General features: G+C 39.6%; 1 protein-coding gene across 2 annotated transcripts in view; it reads right to left on the bottom strand.

The window, feature by feature from the left end:
• pdgfd (platelet derived growth factor d) overlaps positions 1–20622 on the bottom strand; it is a 48433-nt gene extending 27811 nt beyond the window's left edge. For both annotated transcript variants that reach the window (XM_079354198.1, XM_079354199.1), the window contains exon 1: positions 20031–20622. In XM_079354198.1, coding sequence (XP_079210324.1) covers positions 20031–20151 — 121 coding nt within the window. In that variant the 5' untranslated portion in view covers positions 20152–20622. The remainder of the gene's footprint in view (positions 1–20030) is intronic.
• Between the last annotated feature and the right edge of the window lie 3329 nt (positions 20623–23951).

Raw genomic sequence — 23951 nt, 5'->3', positions numbered from 1 at the left:
TGTCTCAAAGTTAACCACTTAATCGTAAGCAATTGGAAAGGGTGGGGGACCACGTAACTGCATGGAGCCACAACAGGCTTCCTAAACTAAATAATGCACTGAAAATAACCACTGTTGCCAAGCAGCTGATTCAAAACCAAAATTGTGCAGGAGACCCAGAAAACACGAAATGAAAGGAAAAGGCTGCCAGAAAGACCTTTGATAACGCAAAAGGCTGGAGTGAAAAATAAACTTTCCAGCTTCCCAAGTTATACACTGGGCAGCAGGCAATTGACAATGAGGACACAAAGATCTTAGATGGTGTTAATATATACACACTGACAACTTCAGAAAACACAGGAATAACCTCTCACTACCTCTGAAGGTGAGATAATGAGTCAGCATAGAGCAGGGCTCACCTGGGCTCTATCAAAGCCAATCCGTGCGACACACACCTGATTGCAGTGAGTCGATTCTCTCACCACCATAAGTCGAAAGAGTGAGTGCCTTTATAATGCAGTATATGAGGGGCACAGTTTTATAGACAAGCCAGGCAGAAATTCTATGAGTCATTTCTGTGTTCTTATAGCTTGGTAGTAGACCAAGCTTTAAATAAAACTTTGGCTATGCTGAACTTTTGCCATAATATTTTATTCAGGGATTTTACATTTATTTCAATTATTGTAGGACTCTAAGGCTGTGTTCAGACTGCCACCCAAATCCAATTTTTCCCTGATCAGAATCCAATCTAACTAATTGACTGTTCATGTTATAAATCGCAAGTGACCAGATCTGATCTGCCTGTCTATATTGACGTGGTCTGATCCACATTGGTTTCTAAGGTAACAGGTAACGCCCAGCAAAAAACCACAGCAAAATTGATGACAGAGAAGTGTGATTATTTGTGATGCAAACAATTTTACGGAGCAGTCTGTCCATGGGCTTGTTTTACTATGTTTGTTTTGATTCTTGCAGTTTTCTTTCACTGACAGAAATGAACTTCAGTGCGAGTGACGCAGAAGACACATTGAAGCTACCTAAACGTTCATATTGAGTCGGATCTGTAGAAATCAGATTTGAATGAGATTCAAAACCACCTCCTCAAGTGGTTTGAATGAGCTTTGGAAAAATCAGATCTCATGAGGCTTTTTGTGTTCAGACTGGGAAAAAAAATCAAACCACATAGAATCTGGATGAGCTAAAAATCAAATTTGGAGGTGCAATGTGAACAAGGCCATAGACTTTCTTACACAATTGATCATGTAAGATTGCTAGTTTCTACATAAACAATGATGTAGGAATCAATTACTGTATTTTTTTTTAACTAGATGCTTCACTTGTTTATCATATATTGATGTAAAGTCAGCACATCAACAACTTTGCAGTGTCAGCACTGTGTCCCCACATCCAATTAGCTCGGCTACAAGGCCGAAGTATTTATATATAAAATGTGTCACCATCCAAACTATATCAGGGCAGGATGGGCACTGGATGATTGAAATTTCTGAAATTAGAAGAGGCTGTTATTACTTGGCTTAACCATGCATGTCAAGACATTTTCTGCCAGTAAATCCCCTCCAAATGTGTTGCCAATAAAAGTTTTAGTTTAATTTGTTTCTCTGTTCACTTTTTCTCTCTTCTCCTCATTTACACCACCAGGAAGTGTTGTCAGTGACAAATTGGCAAAAAGGAAATGACCAAAGTTTCTCCATTCTGAGGTGTAAAAGTATATCTACCTTCTAAAAATCTGGTTTGTATGTATGCGATAGGAAATGAAAGTTCTCTGAAGATGGGGAATTATTTAAGGATAATCAGAGTTTTATAATGTTTCTAGGTCTTTGAACTAAATTATAGCTACCTTATCATTTAAATTAGGTTATTCCTACTTAGATTCTACATAAACAATATAAATAAATAAAAGACTGGATTTGAAGTAATGGAATGTTTTGTATCATCTACTAACATTTTAGTGAGCACTGGCTGTCTCAGCAAAACTGTCCATTTGGAGGGCAAAGGGATGCGATGCAATCATTTCATTAACATCTTTATTCAAATATCTACATGCAAGTACAGTAAAGCTTGCACTCCATTACTTGATATTTTTTCCCAACCCCAACTCCATTCTTTCTTCCCAAGTTGCCAGTCGGGCTGTAAACTATGACAAATGGAGGGAAGAGTGTCAAACATGTTTTAACTTCAACTGCTGGCTACACCAGAGCCATGAAAAGTTGGGCACTGCTCCCAGTAGCATATTGCTAGATGATAATCAAAGGCTTCCGAAGTTAAAACATATGGGTGGTGTCCAGAGACTTTGAATAGAAAACATAATTGCAGTTTGGATTGATGATGTTTCTTAAACTGCAACTGCCTATGATGCAAATAACAAAATTAAGGTATCTTGGGAAAAGTAGGTGCTGAATTAACGATGACAGGTATCTCTATTGTTAGTATTTGTTCCATAATACCAAACAATAAAGGCTAATTATTATAATCAAAGCCACATAATCAAAGAATCTATCTTATAATCTCAGAACTGTAATAAAACCACTTACAGAACACACCTCTTTTGAGCTTGACGGAAACGTTTTGCAATCTCAGAGAGTAAGATCATGTCAAAACTGCTGATAATTTCACTGACAGCCTGACTCAACTCATAGTGCACACACACATGTACACACACACATGTACACACACACACACACACACACACACACACACACACACACACACACGTACACGTAATGTCTGACACTCACAATTAAGCCTTCCGCCCCCTTATCTGACACATACATAACTGTGACAATGATGCTGCGTGATGTATGTGTGTGTAGGTGTGTGTGTATGTGTGCGTGCATGTGTGTGTTGTGTGTGGGATCTACTGAAGTGTGCTTGAGGAGAAAAAAAGTTTAAGAATGTATGTGTGTTTTCGAATGTCTGCTGGGATGGATGTGGGAAAATTCTCACTAATTAAACTTGGCTCTCCCACCTCCAATGCCAGGGTGTGATGTTCTTCATGGCTCTGGGATCTATTTCTGATTCAAGTGCCAATCACACCCTGATCATCCTGCAAAGAGCATGCATCAGAGACTAACAATCTAGTTCTGAGGGGAAATTAAAACAAATTACAAGTAAATAACTTATGACAAGAACAATATATTACATGCAGTTCCCTCTCAATTAAAAGTTTACTGTGTTGAAGTAACAGACTAGAAAAGTGTCACCCTGTATAAAAAAACCTCTGCTTTTTTAATCCTTGTATGTATTCTATGCAAACCAGAAGCTATTCTTCTTGACTGACAGTGTGATTATGATGCTTTCTCACTCAGAGACACACTCCCACAGGACATTACCTACAACAAGGCAACCCCATTTCCTACATCTGCCACCCCTGTCTGACATATCCTGTCTGACTTTCATCTTTTCAAAATGAATTCTCATAGGCCCCAGCACTATAGCTAACAGGACACACAGACAGAACATTCACTTTCAGTTGTGAAAAACTCCCCAGAGACGTGCAATGTTGCTGTTCTCGTTCTTGGTGGCAGTCTTACTTTCTGTCTGCAAAAAAAAAGAGTATTAAACTGTCATGGATGGTTTGTTTTTCTTCTATTTTCTTTTTTTTTTTTTTTGTATTTCAGGAGTTCTCAAGTATTATGAGAGCTGTATGACACTCATCTCATAACTGCCCAGTCTTGTATTTGGTACATAAGTGTATGTAGAATAGGTTAGACAGGAGGTAAATAGCAGGTTTCATTAAGCTAAGTTAAAGAAACCCAGCAAACAACACTTTAAAGCTCAAAAATGAACACATTTGTCTTATCTCTCACCTGTCTATACATAGCAGAGATTTTTTAAAGACTTTAATTTATTTCTGCCAATCATTTTCTTTTATTGCTTTGGAGCAGTTCATATAGAAATATTAACTTGTTACCTGCTAAATAGAGACAACATTTTTTTCTCAACATGATTAACTCTTGCTTTACTCAAGGGAAAGAAAATACATTGTAAGTATGCACACATTTCTACAGATATTTCAGTCGAGTAAAAATCATTCAATTTGTTTGAATTTGGCAGACAGGCATATAAACCATCTGACATGTCACATTAAATTAAAGACTTTTTAATTAAAATGGTTTGGCATGGCACAGAGTTCTATGTATGCAGGCCAACTCAATTCACTCGGGGATTTACTTCTCTGGTAAATACGGATGGAATTTAAAGAGCATTTCATGAGCCAATTTGACTGCTGCATGAATGAACCTCGACAGAAGCTTTACCAATAATCTACTGACTTACTTAACTTTATAAAGAGGACATTATTTTTTATAAATATTATTATAGTTATAGATCTTTTTTCCTCCCATACTTGGCTATCTGCTTAACTTTGTTTCCACCTGTGTTTGGATACAGTGTAGATTATAGTCTATTAGCAGCAAAACTTCTGGTAAACACTGTGCAAGCATGTGTGTCTATCTGCGTCTGTTTGTGTTTATGTCCTCTGTTGTTTATGTGTATTCAGGAGGCTTGTATGTGCACATCTGTTCATCACTACATGTATATCTGGGTCTGTGCGAGTGTCTATTCTTGTGCCTTGTGTGTCTATTGGTTGTTGATGCGGGAAGCTGTACTTGCACCCTCAGAGTATTCTCACCCATGAGAAATAACCAAAGCTTTTTCCATCTGGCTAAATGTTAGCTCAAGGCCTGTGTGTGTGTGTGTGTGTGTGTGTGTGTGTGTGTGTGTGTGTGTGTGTGTGTGTTTGTTTGCGTCCCTGTGCTGCTTATCAAAGCCTGTGCTGGCTCCACTGTTTTGCCACTCTCTCATGACAAATCAGCTTTAAATATTCTCCCTTGTTTTTCAGTCACACCCACACAAGCACAGAGGCATGAAAATGGCTAACATTTTCACATGCACACACAAATCCTGGAGGTGAACACTGCATGCCAAGGGGTGTCAGCTTTGGTCACTGTCGACTTTAGCCCCACTTTTCTCCTCCTTCCTCGGTTCCCTCCATCCTGCACTGTATGCCTACTTGTCTTTCCCTTTCATTTAACCACAACAAAAACACTGAAGCTGTCATTTTTCTTTTTTTCCCCCTTTGGTTCGCGCCGATGGAGGCCTGATAAACATTCTCACACTTAAAAGCATTTCAAGCCTCAGGGAACACGACTAACCCTGGTCCCTGAGGCGTGACCAAGTTTTGACTCGGTCCCTGAGGCGTGAAATATTAATAAATTGAGAATGGACCAAAAAAAACTGTGCATTACTACTGTTTTCCTCGCTGTCCACCTGCTTCATCTGATAAATGATCTCTTTTTCTTTCAGATAGTCTGTTAAAATCACCCCCGCCTCCGCTGCCATGATTAATTTATTTCTATTAGTTTTTTATGTAAATAGACTGCATGTTGTTGAATTCACTTTAAAAGTGTGGGGAATTGGGATGCTAAAGTGAAGTGATGGCATGAAGAAGCAGGCAGGATATAGTACAAAAACAGGAGAAACCTTTCAGTTACTCTCCAGTTAAACTACGAAGTGGTGATAAAGAAGGAAATATGTTGGAAGAATGTCCAGTGCATTAGGCAGGACACAGAGGCACTCAACTGAAAGTTACATATATGTGGAGGGTGCTGGGGTGTGCATATACATGAATTATAGAAGGCAGCAGGCTAGTGTATAATTATAGAAAGCATTATAGCCCTTCAGTTGGACACAACATTGCAGCTGAGAGAGGCCATGCATTTTTTTGTGAAAATGTATTTTAATTAGGGCAGGGCAATTAATCGAGATGATATCCTTATAATTATATTAGCATTTGCAATAAACACATCATGAAAGTCTGAAATTATCGCAATAAATAAATAAAAAAAATTACAATCTGTATGGTGGCCTGTGAATAAAGCCCATGTTTTCACATCATTTTTGATGCAGTCAGATGAAGCTACAGCTAACTATCATCTACTCTTAGATCAATGAAAATTAAGAGGAGAAAAAAAAAAAACTCTTTTGGGGATTTGCTTTGGATATAGAAGGCACATGTTGCAAACAGGTGACACAAACTGTAAGTTAAAGCTAATATGTCTACTTTCGTTAGCTTTGCGCAATTCATATAATTATTGCATTATGAACAATGTTCTGGACTGGAGTCAATACCACGCCACAGAAGTTGACAAAACAGCTTACAGCAATGCCAGCCTTCTACTTTAAATCAACCACCAACCCATAATCTTCAATCTAAAAGAAATATGTCTAAAGTCGAGAAAATCAACCTCTTATTTAAATGTTGTTTGTTAATGTTTTAAATGATGTGCAACATTTCAATACAAGCTAAATTTATGATATTTTGTCTATTACATTTTCACTCTCAATGCCTTATATATTATATATAATATACAACTTCCTGTTTCAAAGCCTTTGAAATAAGTGCTTCAGGATCATCACTGACAAGTCTTTATCAACGTGTTGTCCTTAACAAAAAATGTCACGTACACTTACAGTAGTCTACTTCCCAAAAGAAACAAAACTTTCAAGAAAATACAACCAACAGCAGGCATCAGTACATTTAGACAATGAGCATACGCCCTCTCTTATCCTCCTTGTCTTTTAGTGTCTCTTCTAAGGTAAATCTGCAAAATGTATTAAGCAGGCATTTATCCATTTCTCCCATTTCCTGGGAAAGGGTGTGTGTGCTATGTGGCATACGCTAAAAGAGTTTGTGTTAGTGCATTTGTGTGTGTGAAGGGGGAAAGAGGGTGTGAATGTTCTTTTGAAGCAACACAAAGGAATGTCCTGTGACACGGACAGAGGAGGTTAGACAAACATCCACAGACGTGACCAAAACAGTTTACTTGAGCTCACCCGCTTACTTCAAAATGACTTCACACAACTCGGCCCAGACAAGTGAGAGTAAGAAAAGAAAGACAAATAAGAAGTACAAAAATAAAGAGATGGACAAAGTGAAGGTGAAAAAAGGTTGAGAATGAAGAATGAGACAGAGAAGAGATGAAGGACAGTAGGGTGCAGGAGAGAGAAGCAAGGGAGACTGTGATTGAGTGCAAAACAAATAGAGTGAGAAAAAAATGTTAAGACAGAACAGAGAAAATAATAAAAAAAAGGGAAAAGATAGAGAACATTGCTGCAGCTACTGTAGTGCGAAAAGGACAAGAAAAGTCCACAAAGCCCCAAGATACCTAGGCACATCAAACACTGTACAGACTGCGACAAAGAGCATGTCTGAGTCACACTGTGAAAGAGCCAAAAGATAATAAATGCTTTGTTTGCATCTGTGAAGTTATGCACAGGCTTGTGCGAGTACATCCCTTGCTTTGTTGTAATATGCTTCCGATTTTTGCAATATCATCATTATTTTGCCTTTGTGATCTCCTTCAAAAGCAGAGACACAGAAGAGACATCACTGGAAGAAAAATGACTGGCATTGCGTTTCCATGTTTCTTTGGTACCGGAGCCTTTTAACGTGTCTTACATCTTCACCAGCGAGCCTCTATGGCCCTTTTGGGGCTTTGATTAGCATTAGCATCCACTTAGCTTTTGTGAGTGCCTCTCAGGCATGTATGATTCATCACCTGTTTAGGGGGACAAATTACACCAATGAGTACAAAGAAGATGGATGAGTTGCACTCTGCCAATTAGGCTGGAAAATCAGTGTTCGGAAAGGTGAAAATATAATGTCCATATTTGAGGCATTCAACTTTTTGGCACAGTGAACTGGTTCTATCATTTTTATCAAAAGGATGCGATGTGTCATACATAACACAATAGGGATACGCATTTCTGTGATTTTCTAGTCATCTTTACTGGGGGAAGCTAACAGCCCAAAGATGCCCATCTTGACCTCAGAGATTATAACTGCCCCCTTTACCTCAAATATACCTTTTCTCATTATACTGCAGTTAAGGCACGTCAAAACCCCTAAACCTGTCATTACTGACGTTCTTCTTGAAGCATATTAGTTTTGATTCTGTGCGACATCTATAGCATCTTTAATCTACAGTATCTTTAGGAACAACAAGTTAGGCCTATTACTGTTGTTAATTTGCGGCACCAACTGAAATTCTTCCTCAACTGGGTTGTAACTTTACTGCTCCCAAATAACACATTCCACTTTGGCTCTTGCGTAACAAATAACTTTATAGAAACTAATGTCTGCATGACAGTACATCTTCAAATCTGAATTACAATTTGCATGATTGAAAAAGGGGCATGGCTTTAGTCCTGTTTCTACAACCTAATCTCTGTATTGCACTAAGCTAACACCCCTACATTCTGTGTGTCTTCTGGCACTCTACTTAGCAGGCTCCCACCCTCTGCTGTGATGTGCTCCTGCTTAACACCTTGGCTAAGCTCTCTGAATAATGCAGAGGGGACCAACACCTGCTGAGTCAGCACTGAAGACAGGTCAGTGGAGACACTAGCGGAACTGCTTTAGCAGCCGTAACACTCAAATGCAGAGGTGGCACAAACAAGCAGATGCATAAGTGGAAGGACACCGAAATATAGATAATCACAGAAACCCACAAAGAAGAAGAAGGAGGAGGGAGAGAGAGAGAGAGAGAGAGAGAGAGAGAGAGAGAGAGAGAGAGAGAGAGAGAGAGAGAGAGAGAGAGAGAGAGAGAGAGAGAGAGAGAGAGAGAGAGAGAGAGAGAGAGAGAGAGAAGAATGGAGCGCACAGGTTGAAAGAAGCCTATCTGTGAAAAAAGAAGCACTCAGTCGCACTTGCTATGTTTCCAAGGAAATATTTGCTGTTAAAACAATGATTCTTAAACTTCCCTGAAAGATGCTGAATCCTCTCTTTAGCCTCCCGTTGTCTTCTCCCCATAAAGAGAACCGTTTCATTGGACATACAGACCAAATATCAAAAATATATCTTATGAAAGTTGCTTGATGTTTTATTGCAAAACAAAAACAATATGGATTTGCCGTCTACATGCACACATGCTGCGTCATTGTCAACTACTGCTACAGCGTTGCATGAAAGGAGGGATGAAAAAAACAAAACTCTACTTCATACAGAAAGCTTCCTCTTCCATTTCTCTTTTTCGTTCACAGGAAAACAAAATCCAGGAAACAGGGACTGTCAATAAGACTGGGGGAGCCAAATATAGTTGAAGAAGAAGACAAGAGATCCACAACTTCAACCAGCAGGAGAAAACAAGACAGGAGAAAGCAGGTGGGTGTGTGAAGTTCCTCAAGTTGTAACAACAGATTGTGAGGGAGGGGCAGGACAGAGAAAAGCGGAGGATGAAGGATGAGAGGGGCTTGTCCCTGTGTAACCCTTCTCCACTGTGATGGAGTGTATTTACCAACACTTCATCAGCAACATCCTCCCTTTGTGTGCGTGTGGGTGAATCTACACAGCATGTGTGGCCTGATGGAGTGTTGCCTGTAGCATTTGCATTATCTCATCTGCTTGTGTGATACTGTATCTGTACTATAAATCATCCAACATAGTGTTTCTGGATATGTATGAGTAATATATCTGTCTTTTATAACTTTGGCTTAAGGTTGGATTAAGGGCCTGGTCTTCACATATTGAGAAATACCTGGGGATTCTTCAGATATCTTAGTGTCTGTCAATCAAACCTCCAAATGCCAAGAATAACAGCTTAGGCACACCACACAGCATGCCCTTTATAGATTCCTTGTGCTGCCTCTGTGTTTAAATTTAGTGCATCTGTTTAAGGGATAATGGGATAATATGTGTGTGTGCATGCTTGTTAAAGAGTGTGTGTGCGTGTGTGTGGGTGGGTGGCTGTGTGTTTGTAAGGCTTGTTAGGGAGGCAGTTGGCTCCTGCTGACAGCTACTGCAGTCTGAACAGCAGGGCTGACGAGGACAATCAATTAGTCCATAAACACACACACACACAAACACACACAAAAACATTGATGTTCACGTATAATAGGTGTACATGAACAAACACCCAGCTAAAATATGCAGTGATATAGGGAACATTAAATGCATTAAAATGAACCACACTTTGTCATCTTCATCCCTCATCATCATACAACTGTATGACAAACTGGCTGCTGCTATAGGCTCTGTGTGTGTTTCTGCGAAGCCACAGCTGCGGCTGCACAAGTTTATCAAATATCAGCCTTGATCCCTCTAAGGGCTGCTTGGATGCTGTTTGCTGGATGTATGATTGTGTGTGCGCATTTGCTCTGAGCGTTGTGTGTGATGCTGAGCAGATGCTGATGTTTTGACAGCGGTCCTGCTCTCAGTCTGCCTGCCTCACATCAGCTGTCTGTGAGAGTGTGCTTTTTCATGGGTGTGCTGCGAGAGTGCGGGGTTAAGCAGTGGTCTGCCTGTCAGTGTGTTTCTGACCTTCTATCTACCACTGGGATCACTTATCCTGCTGCCGGCTCTACAGAAGCACATAACGTCATCCCTCTGCCATTTCTTTACCCTTCTACTTTTATATTCTTTCGTTCTGCCTGTTAACTTTTCTTTCTGCCTTGCTCTCATTTTCCCTCTTTGATATCCCTCTAACAATGCCTTCGCCCCTTTTCTTCTGTGCTGCTATCCATGTCCCTTATTGCCATGTTACCCGCTCTCCTCCCCACATTTGTATTCTCTCCTCTCAGCTCTCCTCTTCCTCACTCTTTGCCGCTCTAATACCGAATTCAGAGAGTAAATGATGAAATGAAAACAGGAGAGGGGAACCTAATGAAGACTAGAAGAGACAGAGAGAGAAAGTGGGAGAAACGCTGAGACACACAAATGGAGGATCAGAGAGAGAGAAGGAAATACGTTGAGAAACGCTGACAGTTGGAGAGGAAAAGATAAAAGTGTTTGACAGAGGAGGAAAAAAAAGATTCTTTTTCATTTGTGTCAGAGCACTATTGTCAGAGTAACAAAGACATAGCACTCACAGAGCACGAGAGGATTTCTCTCTTTCTGTCTTGCTCTACACACACACACACACACACACACACACACACACACACAAATATAAAACACACAAAACATAAATACACAGAGTGTTTATCTCTTTCCTTCAGCAGGGATGGATCTCCCGGGGTGAGAGCGGCTTCAGCTCTCATCATTCTGCAATGTCATTTCTGACATTTGTCATGTTTTCGCCCTTACTTAGCCCTGCTCGCACAACCCCCCCGGCTTCACAGCGCTTTCTCAGAATGTGAAATTTGTCTCTCAGGGAAATACTCAGATCAGAACAGATGGCTTCATAGGATGAGGTTTGGTCTTCTATATAGCAGCAGGTAACAGTTACGGCAATACTCAATATTGAACCACTGCCCTGCTGCAAAGGGGTCATTGGATTCATGTTGCAGTTAGTTGAATTTGTCAGAGGTGACTTTAGCAGGGTAATAGTCCTATTTCACCTTCTTCAAAAAAGCTTCAAGTTCATATCTTTTGCATGCAACCTTTACATTGATCAAAACAGAAAAAAAGGAGAAACACCACTCCTGGGAAATGTAGTCAAATGCCATTTTTTGAAGGGGAGCAGTATTAATAGTTGACTTTTAAGAAGTGCGATAAATGTATATAAAAGAATGATAAATGACAAAAATGGTTAACCAAATTAGTTATCTACTATTTGTAGCACCACGTGACACAATCTTATGGCTCAGGAAGAGCCAAATTACCCTACCCTCATGTCATCCCATAAGGATAAGAAGCATGTCTAAAACTTCTCCTGTTATCCCTAAATAAAGCCAAAGTCACGACAATCATGACAAGCATTGACTTTACATGGTGACGTCATTTGGGACAAAAGTGTATTATGCCACAATTTCAACTCTCTGCCCCCTTGGCTGACCAAAACACTTAACAAACTGATAAAACAGCAGAGATCCCCCAGGTCGTAAAAGTCTACAAAACAGATTTGTGTGCCATTCTGAAACAGACACAACTATAGAAAGTTGAACTACTCTTGTCTTAGAGTTTGTAACATTTTTTTTATATTTACCTCTTTCTCCATTTTTTTAATTTGGGGCACCATATGAGCGACATTCGTCAACAGAGCTGTCAATCATGACATCTTATCCCTTTCTGTAGCATCAAATAACAACATGTAACTACACTTCTCACTGGGACATATATCTGCAAAATAAGAACTCCCTTTTAAGTGAGAAACCCTTTGTTTGAGAAAAACATAATTGAAGTGTCTTTAGAATTTAAGGTTTCACCCATGGTCCATCAGTTTACATAGTGGACTTTATGACCTATGCTGTGGTCAGTATAGGGAACGTTTCAAATATTTTGGCTTTACTTTGGTGGCGCTTCATGTTGTCTATGCAGTTTATGCTCAAAGCCCACACAGCCGAATTAGCTGGAGAACCTGTGATGTTTAATGTGGTTTATATGGATTCAGTACACTGCTACAGAATATTGAGGATGTAAAGTTGTATGCAAATCAGAAACTGAACACCTTGCCTTTAATAAATCATACAGTCATCACCAGCTAAAATGAGAATATTCATGCAGCTCAAACACGTTCCCGTTATGATCCAACTTAAAGCTCAATGATTCCCAAATAGCTGCAGTAAAGATCCTTCTAATTTCTCCCACAATCCCCTCTGACAGCCCGTTTCTATGCCACACCTTGCCTGAGGGGATACCAATGTAATTAACACACCAGCTGCAACTGCAGAGGCATTGTTACACACCAGAGGTGTAAATATGAAGTGTGCTGAAGTTTAGCACACTGTCACTGCATGGTGGTCCAAAAACAATACATTTTCTTTTGTTGCTATAGCCTCAAATTTTGCACGCGACTGTATTTTCTTTTTTTTTTAAATTAGTTTCAGAAGTAATTTAGTTTGAGCCTCTGTGAAAGGTGTGTGTGTGTCAAATGTGCAGTGTTGGGATATATTATAATACACGGTTTAACTAAAACTCTCTTTTATATAGCTGAGTAGTTTTCAAACACTTTACACACTTAAGTCAATTTACAGAGGTTAACCACTTTGCTTGATATGCTGTTTAAACACTAAGTGATTTACAGGCAGTTTTGTCTCAATCTATAAACAGACCTCTGCTGTAGGTATGAGGATGTTAATGCTCTTAGCCTCTCTCAAACACAAAGTTATATCTATTAAATCTAACACTAATCTACCTCGATGTTCTTACCCTTATTATCCTTAACTCTTATTCATCAGTGTTTCTCTCTTATTAGGGGCCACTTTCCCTCCCTGCGTGTTCACAAACTCTATCTCTCTCTCTCTCTCTGTCCAAACTTTCTTTTGCGTTTCTTCTCTGCTCTTTTTATCCCTTAATCTCTTGTTTCTTTTTCACGTTCACAGCTTATTCAGCACACTCCCGTCTTTTCCCTGTTTCTCTCTATAGTGATGCCGTTACTCTTTCACACCTCTCCTCTGTCTCTTTTCATATCCATCTCTCCCTCTCTTTCTCGCTCTGCCTCTCTCCCTGGCTCTTTCTTTGCTCGTCAGCTCTTTTTGCAGAGCTCAGATATTGGCAGACGTTCACATCTCTATCCTCCTCCCCTCCTTTGGTTCACTCTTCTTGTTACCCCATTCAACCCTTCTGTTCAATTAAAACTTCCCACTTGTTTATTCTCCCATTTCTGTTAATGAATTCCCCTTGTTCTGTCTCTTCCTATCTCTGCCATCGTTCGTAATAACACCCCTATTTCATTCCCTTCATGTTCCTCATTCCATCTGAACTTCTTTTGGCCTAATCATGTCGGACCTTGTTCTCTCATCCTGACTCTCTTTCCTTACACCATCCACCTTCCTTCTTTCCTCTGTCGCTGCATCCACCTCGGCAGTCAGTTGGCTCAGCTACTGATGACACTCTTCAATACTAAACCTCTGTCTGCTTTTCTCTTTTTTTCAGCCTTGCTCTCTACTTCTCCTCAACAGTCGGCCTACCCCGTGTCCCCAGCTGGGCGTGCTTTTTGAAGGGCTTTATTGGCTTGTAAATTGAGTGAATAGAAAGTTAACAGAGGAGATAGAGGAGTTTGGAAAAAAAAGTCAAAAGTTGCATCTGCAAGTATTTGACAGCATTTTGTGATTTTGTGTAGCTCTTTTTTAATAGGTCTGTCATAGGCTGCTTCACTCTCTTGCACTGAACTTTCCCAGACTCCATAAAAAATGATAATTTATCTACCAAAAATCTACATTTGATGACTATTTAATTAGTTTATTTCTTGCAGTCTCTTACATGACCTGCCTCTCTCTGTTTTTCTGCCTCTGTGAATAGTATTTGCTGCTGAATATTGTTTTTTATCTTGTTTTAAAATCCCTTTTAAATCGCTATTATTTTTGCACTGATCTTTTAAATATCCTTCGAAAGTATTCGCCTCACAGCAGGTCAAACTTTTAATCTAATGTTTTACTGGGCCGAGGTTTCATAATTTGCAGATCTCACTGTGACCGAAGAATATTAACGCGGTATTAATTAAATTAGAGAGTTACACCAGCCCAAGTGAGCAAGAGGGAGAAGACGTTTGTGTGTAACAAAAACTCATAGGCGGACTTCTACCATACACAGCGTATTCATACAGGACAAGTAATACAATTCAATAGAAAAGAAGCACATGGTCACGGTGCACAGAAAGCACGTCCATACAAACCACATGTATATGTCATATGAGAGACTGCACATTTAAAACGATATTTGTCATCCAGCTTAGCCACACACTATAGAGCTATTACGGTACTACACTCGTATCAATCTAGATGCTGTTTCATAATTGACAGTCCACTTTACTTCTTTTATCCAAATCTCTTCAACTGGCTCGTTCTTAACAGGAGATAACAAGTGATCATGTCAGTCCTCTGAAGTCACAACATACTAGAAGAATGCACCAACTTAAAAAAAACAATATTCTGTGTATTTTGATAATCCAACGGAATGCATTGTTCTCTTATACTATCACGTATGGGTCACAAGGTGAGGAAGCTTAATAATGTTTCCATTTCCCTCATTCTGCATGAATGACCCTCTCAGTGTGGGAAGCCAGATTTATCTTGTGAGGGTACTGCACGTTGACAGAGTCCTGCTTGTGCCTTCCTTTTATGCTTAACCTTTGAACATAAACTGAGATCAGATAATCTGCTGATGGTCGGCACTTTACTCGGTCCTCTTTCCCCCTCTCCAAAAAATTCCTTATCTCACCCCCCTCAACTCCTTCATCAGCCCGCCTTCCTCCCACCCCCTCTTTTATATTCCCTCCATTTGCTCACCGTTGGTTGTGCTATCTCGCTCACCAAGCTGACAGGGCAGAAAAGTGAAGGGACAGGTCTTTTCAACTTAGCATATCTCTCTTAACACACCTTTTCCCTCTCCCTCTCCTCCGTGCTCTCTAACTCCTCTAAGCTCCCCTCTAAAATTTCACTCTTCCCTTGCTGCCTTCTCTTCTTCAAATCCCAGCACAACCACCCTATCTCCACTCAATTTCCAAGACATAATCTTACTTTTTGCTACTCTCTTGTTGCATACAATCCTCTCCTGCCAGACTGTCCGAGTGGTCACCACCCTATTTCTGTTTCAGCGCAAGGGAAATACTGTCTGCCAAATGTATAGGGGTGTGGTAACTATGCTCATGCAATTCTTGCACAAAAAAGTAAATGTGTTCGTGAGCAAAAACAAGTGTTTATTAGGTGATACCCTTGAAAGGGAGATCCTGTAATTGTGTTTTTTTTTTAAAAAAGTGTGTCAGACGTGGTGGGTGGGTTGGGAGTAGTTTCTTGCCGGGTGTCCTGAGTGTGACTCATATATTCCAATGACAGCCCTGTCTGCCTGTCATCTCTGTGTTTAATATGGTGACATGAAAACATTTGGATTTTGTTTGCATGCTGTCTGTCAGTAACCATAATAGTTGGTTGGTAATATAAAGTAATCGTAATCGTAATAGCGAGAAAAACTATTGGCCAATAATAGAGTAATCGCCCTCTGCAATAAATATACACCAATAATAATCCACACAGATCAAAGAAGGTACTTTCTTGAATAGACTAATAATATTCTGTTAAATGAATGTAGACTACACCATGCAGAGCATTTTTTGCGCTATAAAAGCTGCATGCTTTATGCTTATGTCAATTAAAATATTAAAAGTCAGCGGGGGAATAAAAGCTGTCTCTATATCGTTATCGTTCAGAAGACTATCTTTAATGGAATCCAACAGAACATGGTAAATGAAAAGGAAATAGTTGTTACTTCTTCAGGCAAAAAAAAAATCCCTCAAGGCATTTTAGAAATCAAGGTACTTCACTGATTCGAGGAAGAGTTTCAGCTCTATTGTCAGGGTTGGTGGACCTCTGCTAATGCTAAAAGCTGATTCAGCACCTGGGACACTGGGTATGAATACTTGAAGGGCATTATTTTAGGCCAAAGACGTTTTAAGTGTTACCACAGACAAGGCTACCTTTAGTTCTCAGAAACACTCAAGAAGCATGGCATCACACTCACTGATATCACCAACCCATTAGAGTATGGGAGCACACTGGTCTTGTCTGCATGTGGACATAGTGTTTTAATATTTAACTTGTTTTTCACTATCTATTTCTTTGTTTCTGTAGTGAATATCAGGATAGTTTAAAGGGTTTTAAATTATTTTATAAATGAAGACTACATTCATATTTTTTCTTTAGTTTGCTTCGGTTTGTGTGAGCGTGCAAGCTTGCATGTCTGTGACACTGTTTCCGACATTATATTTGCTCACAAAGCCAGCAGGTTGAAGAGGCTTTTGATTAAAAAGGAGATGGACAGATGGGGGAGAGATAAAGGCATAAATGAGAAGGGGGAGAGATTGAAAAAGGAGGATCGGGGGAGATGGACTGATATATGGCATGGCAGAGGCTGATAAGACAGCACTGAGAGAGGAGGGCAACAGATAAGAGAAGAACTGCTGGAATACAGAAGAGGAGAAAGGTATGTCAGGAGCCTTCAAAGAAGATAATGTGCTCCTTTGTCTGAATATAAGTTATTAGTTCAGTGGGGATTTATAGCATAGTCTGTTTCAAAAGTTAATCATTCCCCTCATTGCTGGCATCCTACTCTCTAAAAGCAACTTCATTTTGTTACTCTCATATATGTACGAGCTGCTGTATTGCTGTGTGAGTGTGGCAGTATTATTACTTGGCTTAAGATTATGTTAACGTGAACAGGGAGGGAGAGAACAGTTCACTTAAATCACCTGAATATCTGATGCATTCCACCATATTCACAGGGTGAAAGCAACATAAAACACTTCATCTGAACATCAGTTTGCTTGCTTTAGACAGTCATAGTAGCCCATCAGAAATGTGGAGTCCATATCAAACATTTTAGCTCGGAAAGTGGATTTACGACATTATGACAGCGTTTATGATTCTGACTTCATAGTGATCAAGTCAAACTCTCTTGATTTTGACCTTAAAAAAATAAAATAAAATAAGCAATATGCACCTTGTGTGAAATGGATTTAATATATAGTAGTACTTTGAATATGAGCTAAGCATACAAGTGCACCTGATCAGACCCAATAATGACAGCTGGTAGAGCTCTATTTTGGGTGTAAGAAGCCCCATAGACCTGTGGAGGAAACTAAATTTAAGAAGTTAACTATAGTGGTTGTGGGTTGTATGTGACGTCCTCTTGTTGGCTTGTTGTGAGTTATATGCGTGGACATGCATTAAATGGCGGGGCCTGCCCACAACGAGCTCTCCGGAGCAGTTTGGGGGTTTGGTGACTTGACTTCGTGCCCGGATTTGAACCAGCAACCCTTCGGTTCCCAACCAAAGTCCCAAACAGACTGAGCTACTACCAGTAGCTCTAAATATAGTCTCAGCTTTCTGTGGATCTACCGCTGATGCAATCTGAAATTTAGTCCAGCTAACCCCCAAGGTGTATTTTTTTCCAAGTGTTGCCATTCCTTTAAGTGACATTTCAAAGAAAAACGGTAATGTATTGAAGAGTCATATCATTTGATTTGGGACATTTTGTCATTTGAGTGTGATGAAAGTTTACCCACGGACTGTTTCCTATATCTTAGTGACAATTACACTGTCAGTATATGCTTGTTTTTACTTGCTTACACATGGTCAGATTTCCCTGCCCACCAGTGCCGCTTACATACATACAACACACACACACACACACACACACACACACACACACTAACACACACACACACACACAAACAAACAGTCAGAGTGAAATAGGTTTTATGCAGTTTGGCTTGTCTGGTCTCTTCAGCAGAGATGATAAGTTGTTCAGTGCAAAAGGCCAAACAGTGTTTACCTTGTTCTATGTGTTTACATGTGTATGTGTGGGTTTCCTTTTTCTACAAATAAATTGTGTCCTCTTATCTCACCACCCAATTCCAATCCTTTTAATGCATACACACAGACACTTTTTAACGGCGAACCAAAAGAATGTGAACACTGCTACACAAACATTAGAGAAGAAAGAAAGAAAAAAAAAACCTTGGGGGGAATTCCTCAAAGTGAGCTACATTCTGACAGAACACTAAAACACACACAAAGGACACTAGGGCACTTTTATAATGATAAAATGATGAGCTCCTATCAGTTGAGGTTGCACATAGAAACAGAGTTAATCAGCACCAGTGAATTTAATAACTGAAATTAGCTCATCATTTTCCACATGCCTTGGATTTAAAGAGTGGTTTAAAGCCTTTGCAGCATCTAACAACCTGTCTGTCTCTGTAGCAGCTATCACAGCAAGTCTTCGTCTTTGTGCAACAAAAGATCACAAGAGATCAAAGGATTCACTTTGATAACCGTGATCTGATTCGATATTACCAGAGCGTTAAAAAAAAAAAAAAGACTCGACAGCTCTGGCAGTATGATATGCAGTGAATGACGGCTCCTCTCCCATGTGACAGGGTTCAAAAAGTTATGTCATCTTCAAAGCTCCTGTGAGACAATGATTTAATTGTCTAAAACTGTGCAAAGTCTCCAACCTGAAGTTAAGGCTCATACTAAGCATGTCACCCAGCCAAGTTCTGAGGGCATGTTCTCTGATATAATAATGTCCTGACAACATCAGTGGGTGTTACCGAATCTTGGATTAATTTGACAGATTTCAAGTGTGGACATATTGGAGATGTATGCAAAGCAGAGACGTTCCATACTTAAGATTCAAATTAAACCTAATCAATCAATCAATCTCTTTTTTAAATCCTTCTATGCCTGCAACATGTTTAAAACAAATATCAACTAGGACCAGTGTTTCTCTTTAAAGGAGACCTTAAGGCAAACTGTGTCCATGTACTGAAACTGATCAAAAACACATGTTTTAATGAACATGTTTGAAGTTTTTTTGAAACTGTGACTGGGAAGTGTTTGAAGAATAGAAGTGAATACAGAAAATGGCAAGATTGAGTAAGACATAATGATGTGTCTTTCTCAGTTGGAGAAGCAGGAGATTATCTGAGAACTAAAAAAGGTAGATCTGTAAAAGAAAAGTAATCTGAAGTAATCTTGGAGCACCACCAGCAAGTGATAGACTGGAGATCTCAGCTCGAATGAAGGAGACACGCTGTATATGACAGAAGTCACAATTTGTCTGAGAAGCAAGTGAAGCATCTTTGTCATCCTACTGACTTTTCTTTTCCTCCTTCTAAACATCTCTTACCCACGTATCTTTTATTTGCTCTCCACACTCTGCTGTCGCTGCCTTCTCTGCCTCCTCCAACACACTTCAAATCATTGGGTCAACAGGTCATTCATTCCAGGCGGCCATTTGTCACTCATTCGTCACACTTCCGAACAACTGATGTATATCTGAGGACTTAAGGCCACAGCTGCAGTCATTGGGAGGAAATCGTCTTATCATATGAATAATTATGTATACAACTGAGACAGAATATGAAAATAATAACAAATAGATCCAATGGTACAAATTTAAGGAGAGAAAGCCATTACTTTATCCAAATTAGCTTCAAGTTATATTACCAAGCTACTGTAAGGGATACAATAATACTGGTAGACCTTTCCAAAAAGGTTACCTTTAAAATGCAACCAATTTTAGGCAGCGAACACACTAAGCACGAGCAACATCAACACAGCCACAAAAGAGTAAGTAAATAAAGTCATCTCACCGTCTCTCCTGATGTTGCCCCTCATCACTTTGGCGATGGAGAACTGCTGAGCTCTCCCGACTCCGGTAACACTTCCCAACAATAAAACTATCCACATCTGGAAAATCACCGATCCACTCATGGCAAAAACAGCTGGTGCAAGGTTTATACAACTTAAGAGATGTTCTCCTTCACTCACTGCGAAAACAAATGTTTTTTTGAATATTGAAATACAACGCCACAAAAAAGTTGAAGTCGAAACTATTTTTTCCGTTCAACAACTTGGAGCCACCGTGTCCTGCCTTCGCTGCCTGTAAATGTGAGCCACTTGTTGCCTCCTATTCCTGGCGCTTGTCTTACACGGTGTCCCGTCCTGTGCCAAAATACCCCCCCCAAAACGTCTCCTTCTGAAAGTTACGCACCCGCAGATACAAGTGAAGAAAACTCCAACACAGTGAAATGCACGTGGAGGGTAATATAGCTGCTTTCACGGCCAGACATGAGTTTATAGGCGTCGAACTTCTTATCGCAGAGCTGGAAATAAATTCTGTTCAGTCACTCAAAAATATCCCGCATAGTTCACTGGGTCCTTAATGACGCGTTAACCATGAAAGTCAGCGCGTAAAAGTTAACCAACTTGTGCTGCGCGCTCCCGATGCGTGCGCGTCAGTGATGTGTGTGGGTAGCCTGGGACACAGAGGAGAAGTTACTTTTAAACACAATTTTGAGGGGATATCTATCTATCTATCTATCTATCTATCTATCTATCTATCTATCTATCTATCTATCTATCTATCTGTCTGTCTGTCTGTCTGTCTGTCTGTCTGTCTGTCTGTCTGTCTGTCTGTCTGTCTGTCTGTCTGTTCTATTGCAATGTGTTTTGTGCTTTTGTATGTTGACAGAGTTGAAAGTCCTTAAAGTGGACAAATGACTGTGTTTAGAGCCCTGAGAGAAGGTGACCACATCCACAGGAAAGGAAACACACAGCACGGGCTAAATGAAGAAAAAAGAAGGTCTCTCGAGTGATTGGCTTTACATGAGGAAGAATAAAGGAAACAGCTGAAGTGTGTTCTTGTGGATACTGATAACAGAAGAGTGGCCGTCACATTCTTTTGAAACACACAATCACATTCTTTTTTATTATACACTGCATGTTGGGCTGCAGCTCAAACTGTTTTTTTGTTCTTCTACCTAGATATGTCTTTAGTTAGTAGTTTAGTTTAGTAATTGACACTACGCCCCTGTCTTTCTCCCTTTTTTCTGTGACGTAATCTTCCTCGTCATTCACTGAAAAAAAACAAAAAAAAACATGCTGCTGTCTGCTGTCACAAGTTGTCTAACAAAACACAGACGGCATGATTGCACTTGTTGAGAAATTCTAATGAGTTAAACCAGGAATCATTCAATAGGCAGCTTTGTGTTTGCCAAAGGCCGTCAGTTTATTTCCCACAGACATTTTGTTTGAAGTCATTCTAATGAGCCTATTTCAAAGAGATTGGTCTAGCATTTTAAATGTTGCATGCTTTATTTTTTAAGCAGTTTCTTCAGCACTTGCACTGAGTTTATTTGAGCGTTTGTGACCAGATGTGTGTCCCTCCAGGCACACTCATAAGTCTGTTTTATACACTGGCACTTGCATTGGCCCTTGCACTTTTTTGTTTTTTAACCTTCTCACTAACCCTTAACTCCCATTTCTGGTCACCGTGTCCATGCTAAGCACACTATTACATTGTAAGAGTAATGTAGGTTTATGGGATGAACTTGCCAACTCGAGGTTTCTGCTGAGTCGACACAAAGCCTTCCCAATTTACCCCAGCAATTGGCTAATGACTGATGCAGCACCTTTTAACGCTCAGAACCACTTAAGGGAAGATATAGGTTATTAATAGAGAGGGGAAATTAATTAAAATTAAATGCTATTAGACTTCCCTGCTGAGCTTCAAAGGCATTCTGCACCTGGGGAATAAATTTGTAAGTACGTTAAAAGATGGCTGGTAGGCACAAATCATACAGACATGCATGCTCATGATGTACACATATGCCCCCTAACACCCTAGAGCTTTAATTACATTTATTGTAATTATAGGGAAACAAAGCAATATCTGGACATGGACAGTGGTCTCACACAAGTCTAAAATAAATCAAATTAACGGGAGGCGAGGAATAACAGAAGTGTGCTCATTATTATTGCCTGATTAAACAGCCAGAGCATTATCATGATTATATGCAGTCAGTTGCAGATTGTTTCTCTATTACTCTATTTCAACTTCCCTCTGTCTCAGTGTGTGTGCATGTGTGCGTGTGGGTCCACAGCATGTATCTGCTTGAATGATCCGGCATTAGTCTTGTCTCCCCTGAAGCGTCTTCACTTTGCACAAACATTGTAAAGTAGCCTTACTGTCTAATGTGTGTGTGTGTGTGTGTGTGTGTGTGTGTGTGTGTGTGTGTGTGTGTGTGTGTGTGTGTGTGTGTGTGTGTGTGTGTGTGTGTGTGTGTGTGTGTGTGTGTGTGTGTGTGTGTGAGGCAGGCTAGCTTCCAGGCAGAAACGTGAACCGCTAAATTAAAAGGTGCTGGTTAAATCCTCAACACTAATAGACCTGTCGTAACTGCTGAATATCCTTAAGCAATGCTCTGCATAGTGCAATGTCTGGTGACAGGACACTACAGCTTTTAAATAAATAAATACTGTGTTAACTCTGCTGACAAAGAAGAGACTCACACCTTGTTGTAATCCAGCTTTTCTGAATTGTATGTGCACATTTCTTTACCCTGATGATAGTGAAAATCAATGCTCAGTTTTATGTTTAGCATCATCTGTCATTACACATAATGACATTACTGACAGGTGGGTGGGATGATGTCAGGTTGTGACCAGTGATAAAGTTTTACAAATATGTAGACACTCATCGATTTAGACTCACAGCCCTATGGTTTATATTTTTATATGTATACAGTATGTGGCACATAGGTGTATTTCATTTTCATAAATGACCACCACTAACCTTTTGCAATTCTTACTTTTACAATCAATGTCCTTGTCTTTGACAATTATTTTAAATGCTGCCATTATAATTACCTTTCTACCTTTGCTTGTTCATTTAAAGTCAGACATCTGTTGACACGGCATGTTAAATATCAATATGTAATCATGATAAAATAACCAAGCCTTTCAATGCTTTAAAGACACTTTATTATAATGGTGCTGGTTGTTTCATGCATTGTTTTAAACAGCTTCATATAATTATAAATTTACATTATAGTACAAGTGCTTACTATAAAATTGAGGTGACATATGCAGGCAGACATCTTGAGCTGCGCTCAATTTACAATTTACCTGTGTCATTATCCACGATCACCTGCAACACATCATTCCAAGTGGCAGTCTACTTAAGCTCCAAGATATCAGGTCTCTCCCTGTGCTCACTTACTGTCATCTCTGACATGCATCAATATGGCAGCTCTTGCTTTAAGCCCAACCACCACCCCAAGCATCCACTTGTTTAAGAGATTCATTAAATCATATCATCACTTTTCAAATTTCTGCATGTAAAATAATCTGAAAAGGAGTGAGCATAGACGCCAAAAACTGCTGGTAATAAACATTTAAAACAAATACCCCACGAGTTGTCTGACTGAACTCATCTCCATGTGTTGTTATTATTATGAATCCACAGAAAATAGGTACAATGAAAACAATTCTAAATATAACTTTGGTGGTGCATCATTTTATAAAATGATAATGCTTGTAAATTCTTAACATATATATATTTTAATTCATTTCTCTCAGATTTTGAAGAGACAGATTTCACATATCCTAAAAAGCTAAATGTAAGCATTAAACCTGAAGAAGGAACTGATATTTGGTTGTAAATCATCCCTAACATTATTGTAATGCATGAATGTAATATAAAACAATAATTAATATAGTTTGTATTCTGCACA

This window comes from Symphodus melops (genome assembly GCF_947650265.1).
Source record: "Symphodus melops genome assembly, chromosome: 10".
Classification (NCBI taxonomy): Eukaryota; Metazoa; Chordata; class Actinopteri; order Labriformes; family Labridae; genus Symphodus; species Symphodus melops.
The sequence above is the reverse complement of the archived record's forward strand: the minus strand, read 5'-3'. Positions and strand labels throughout refer to the sequence as shown.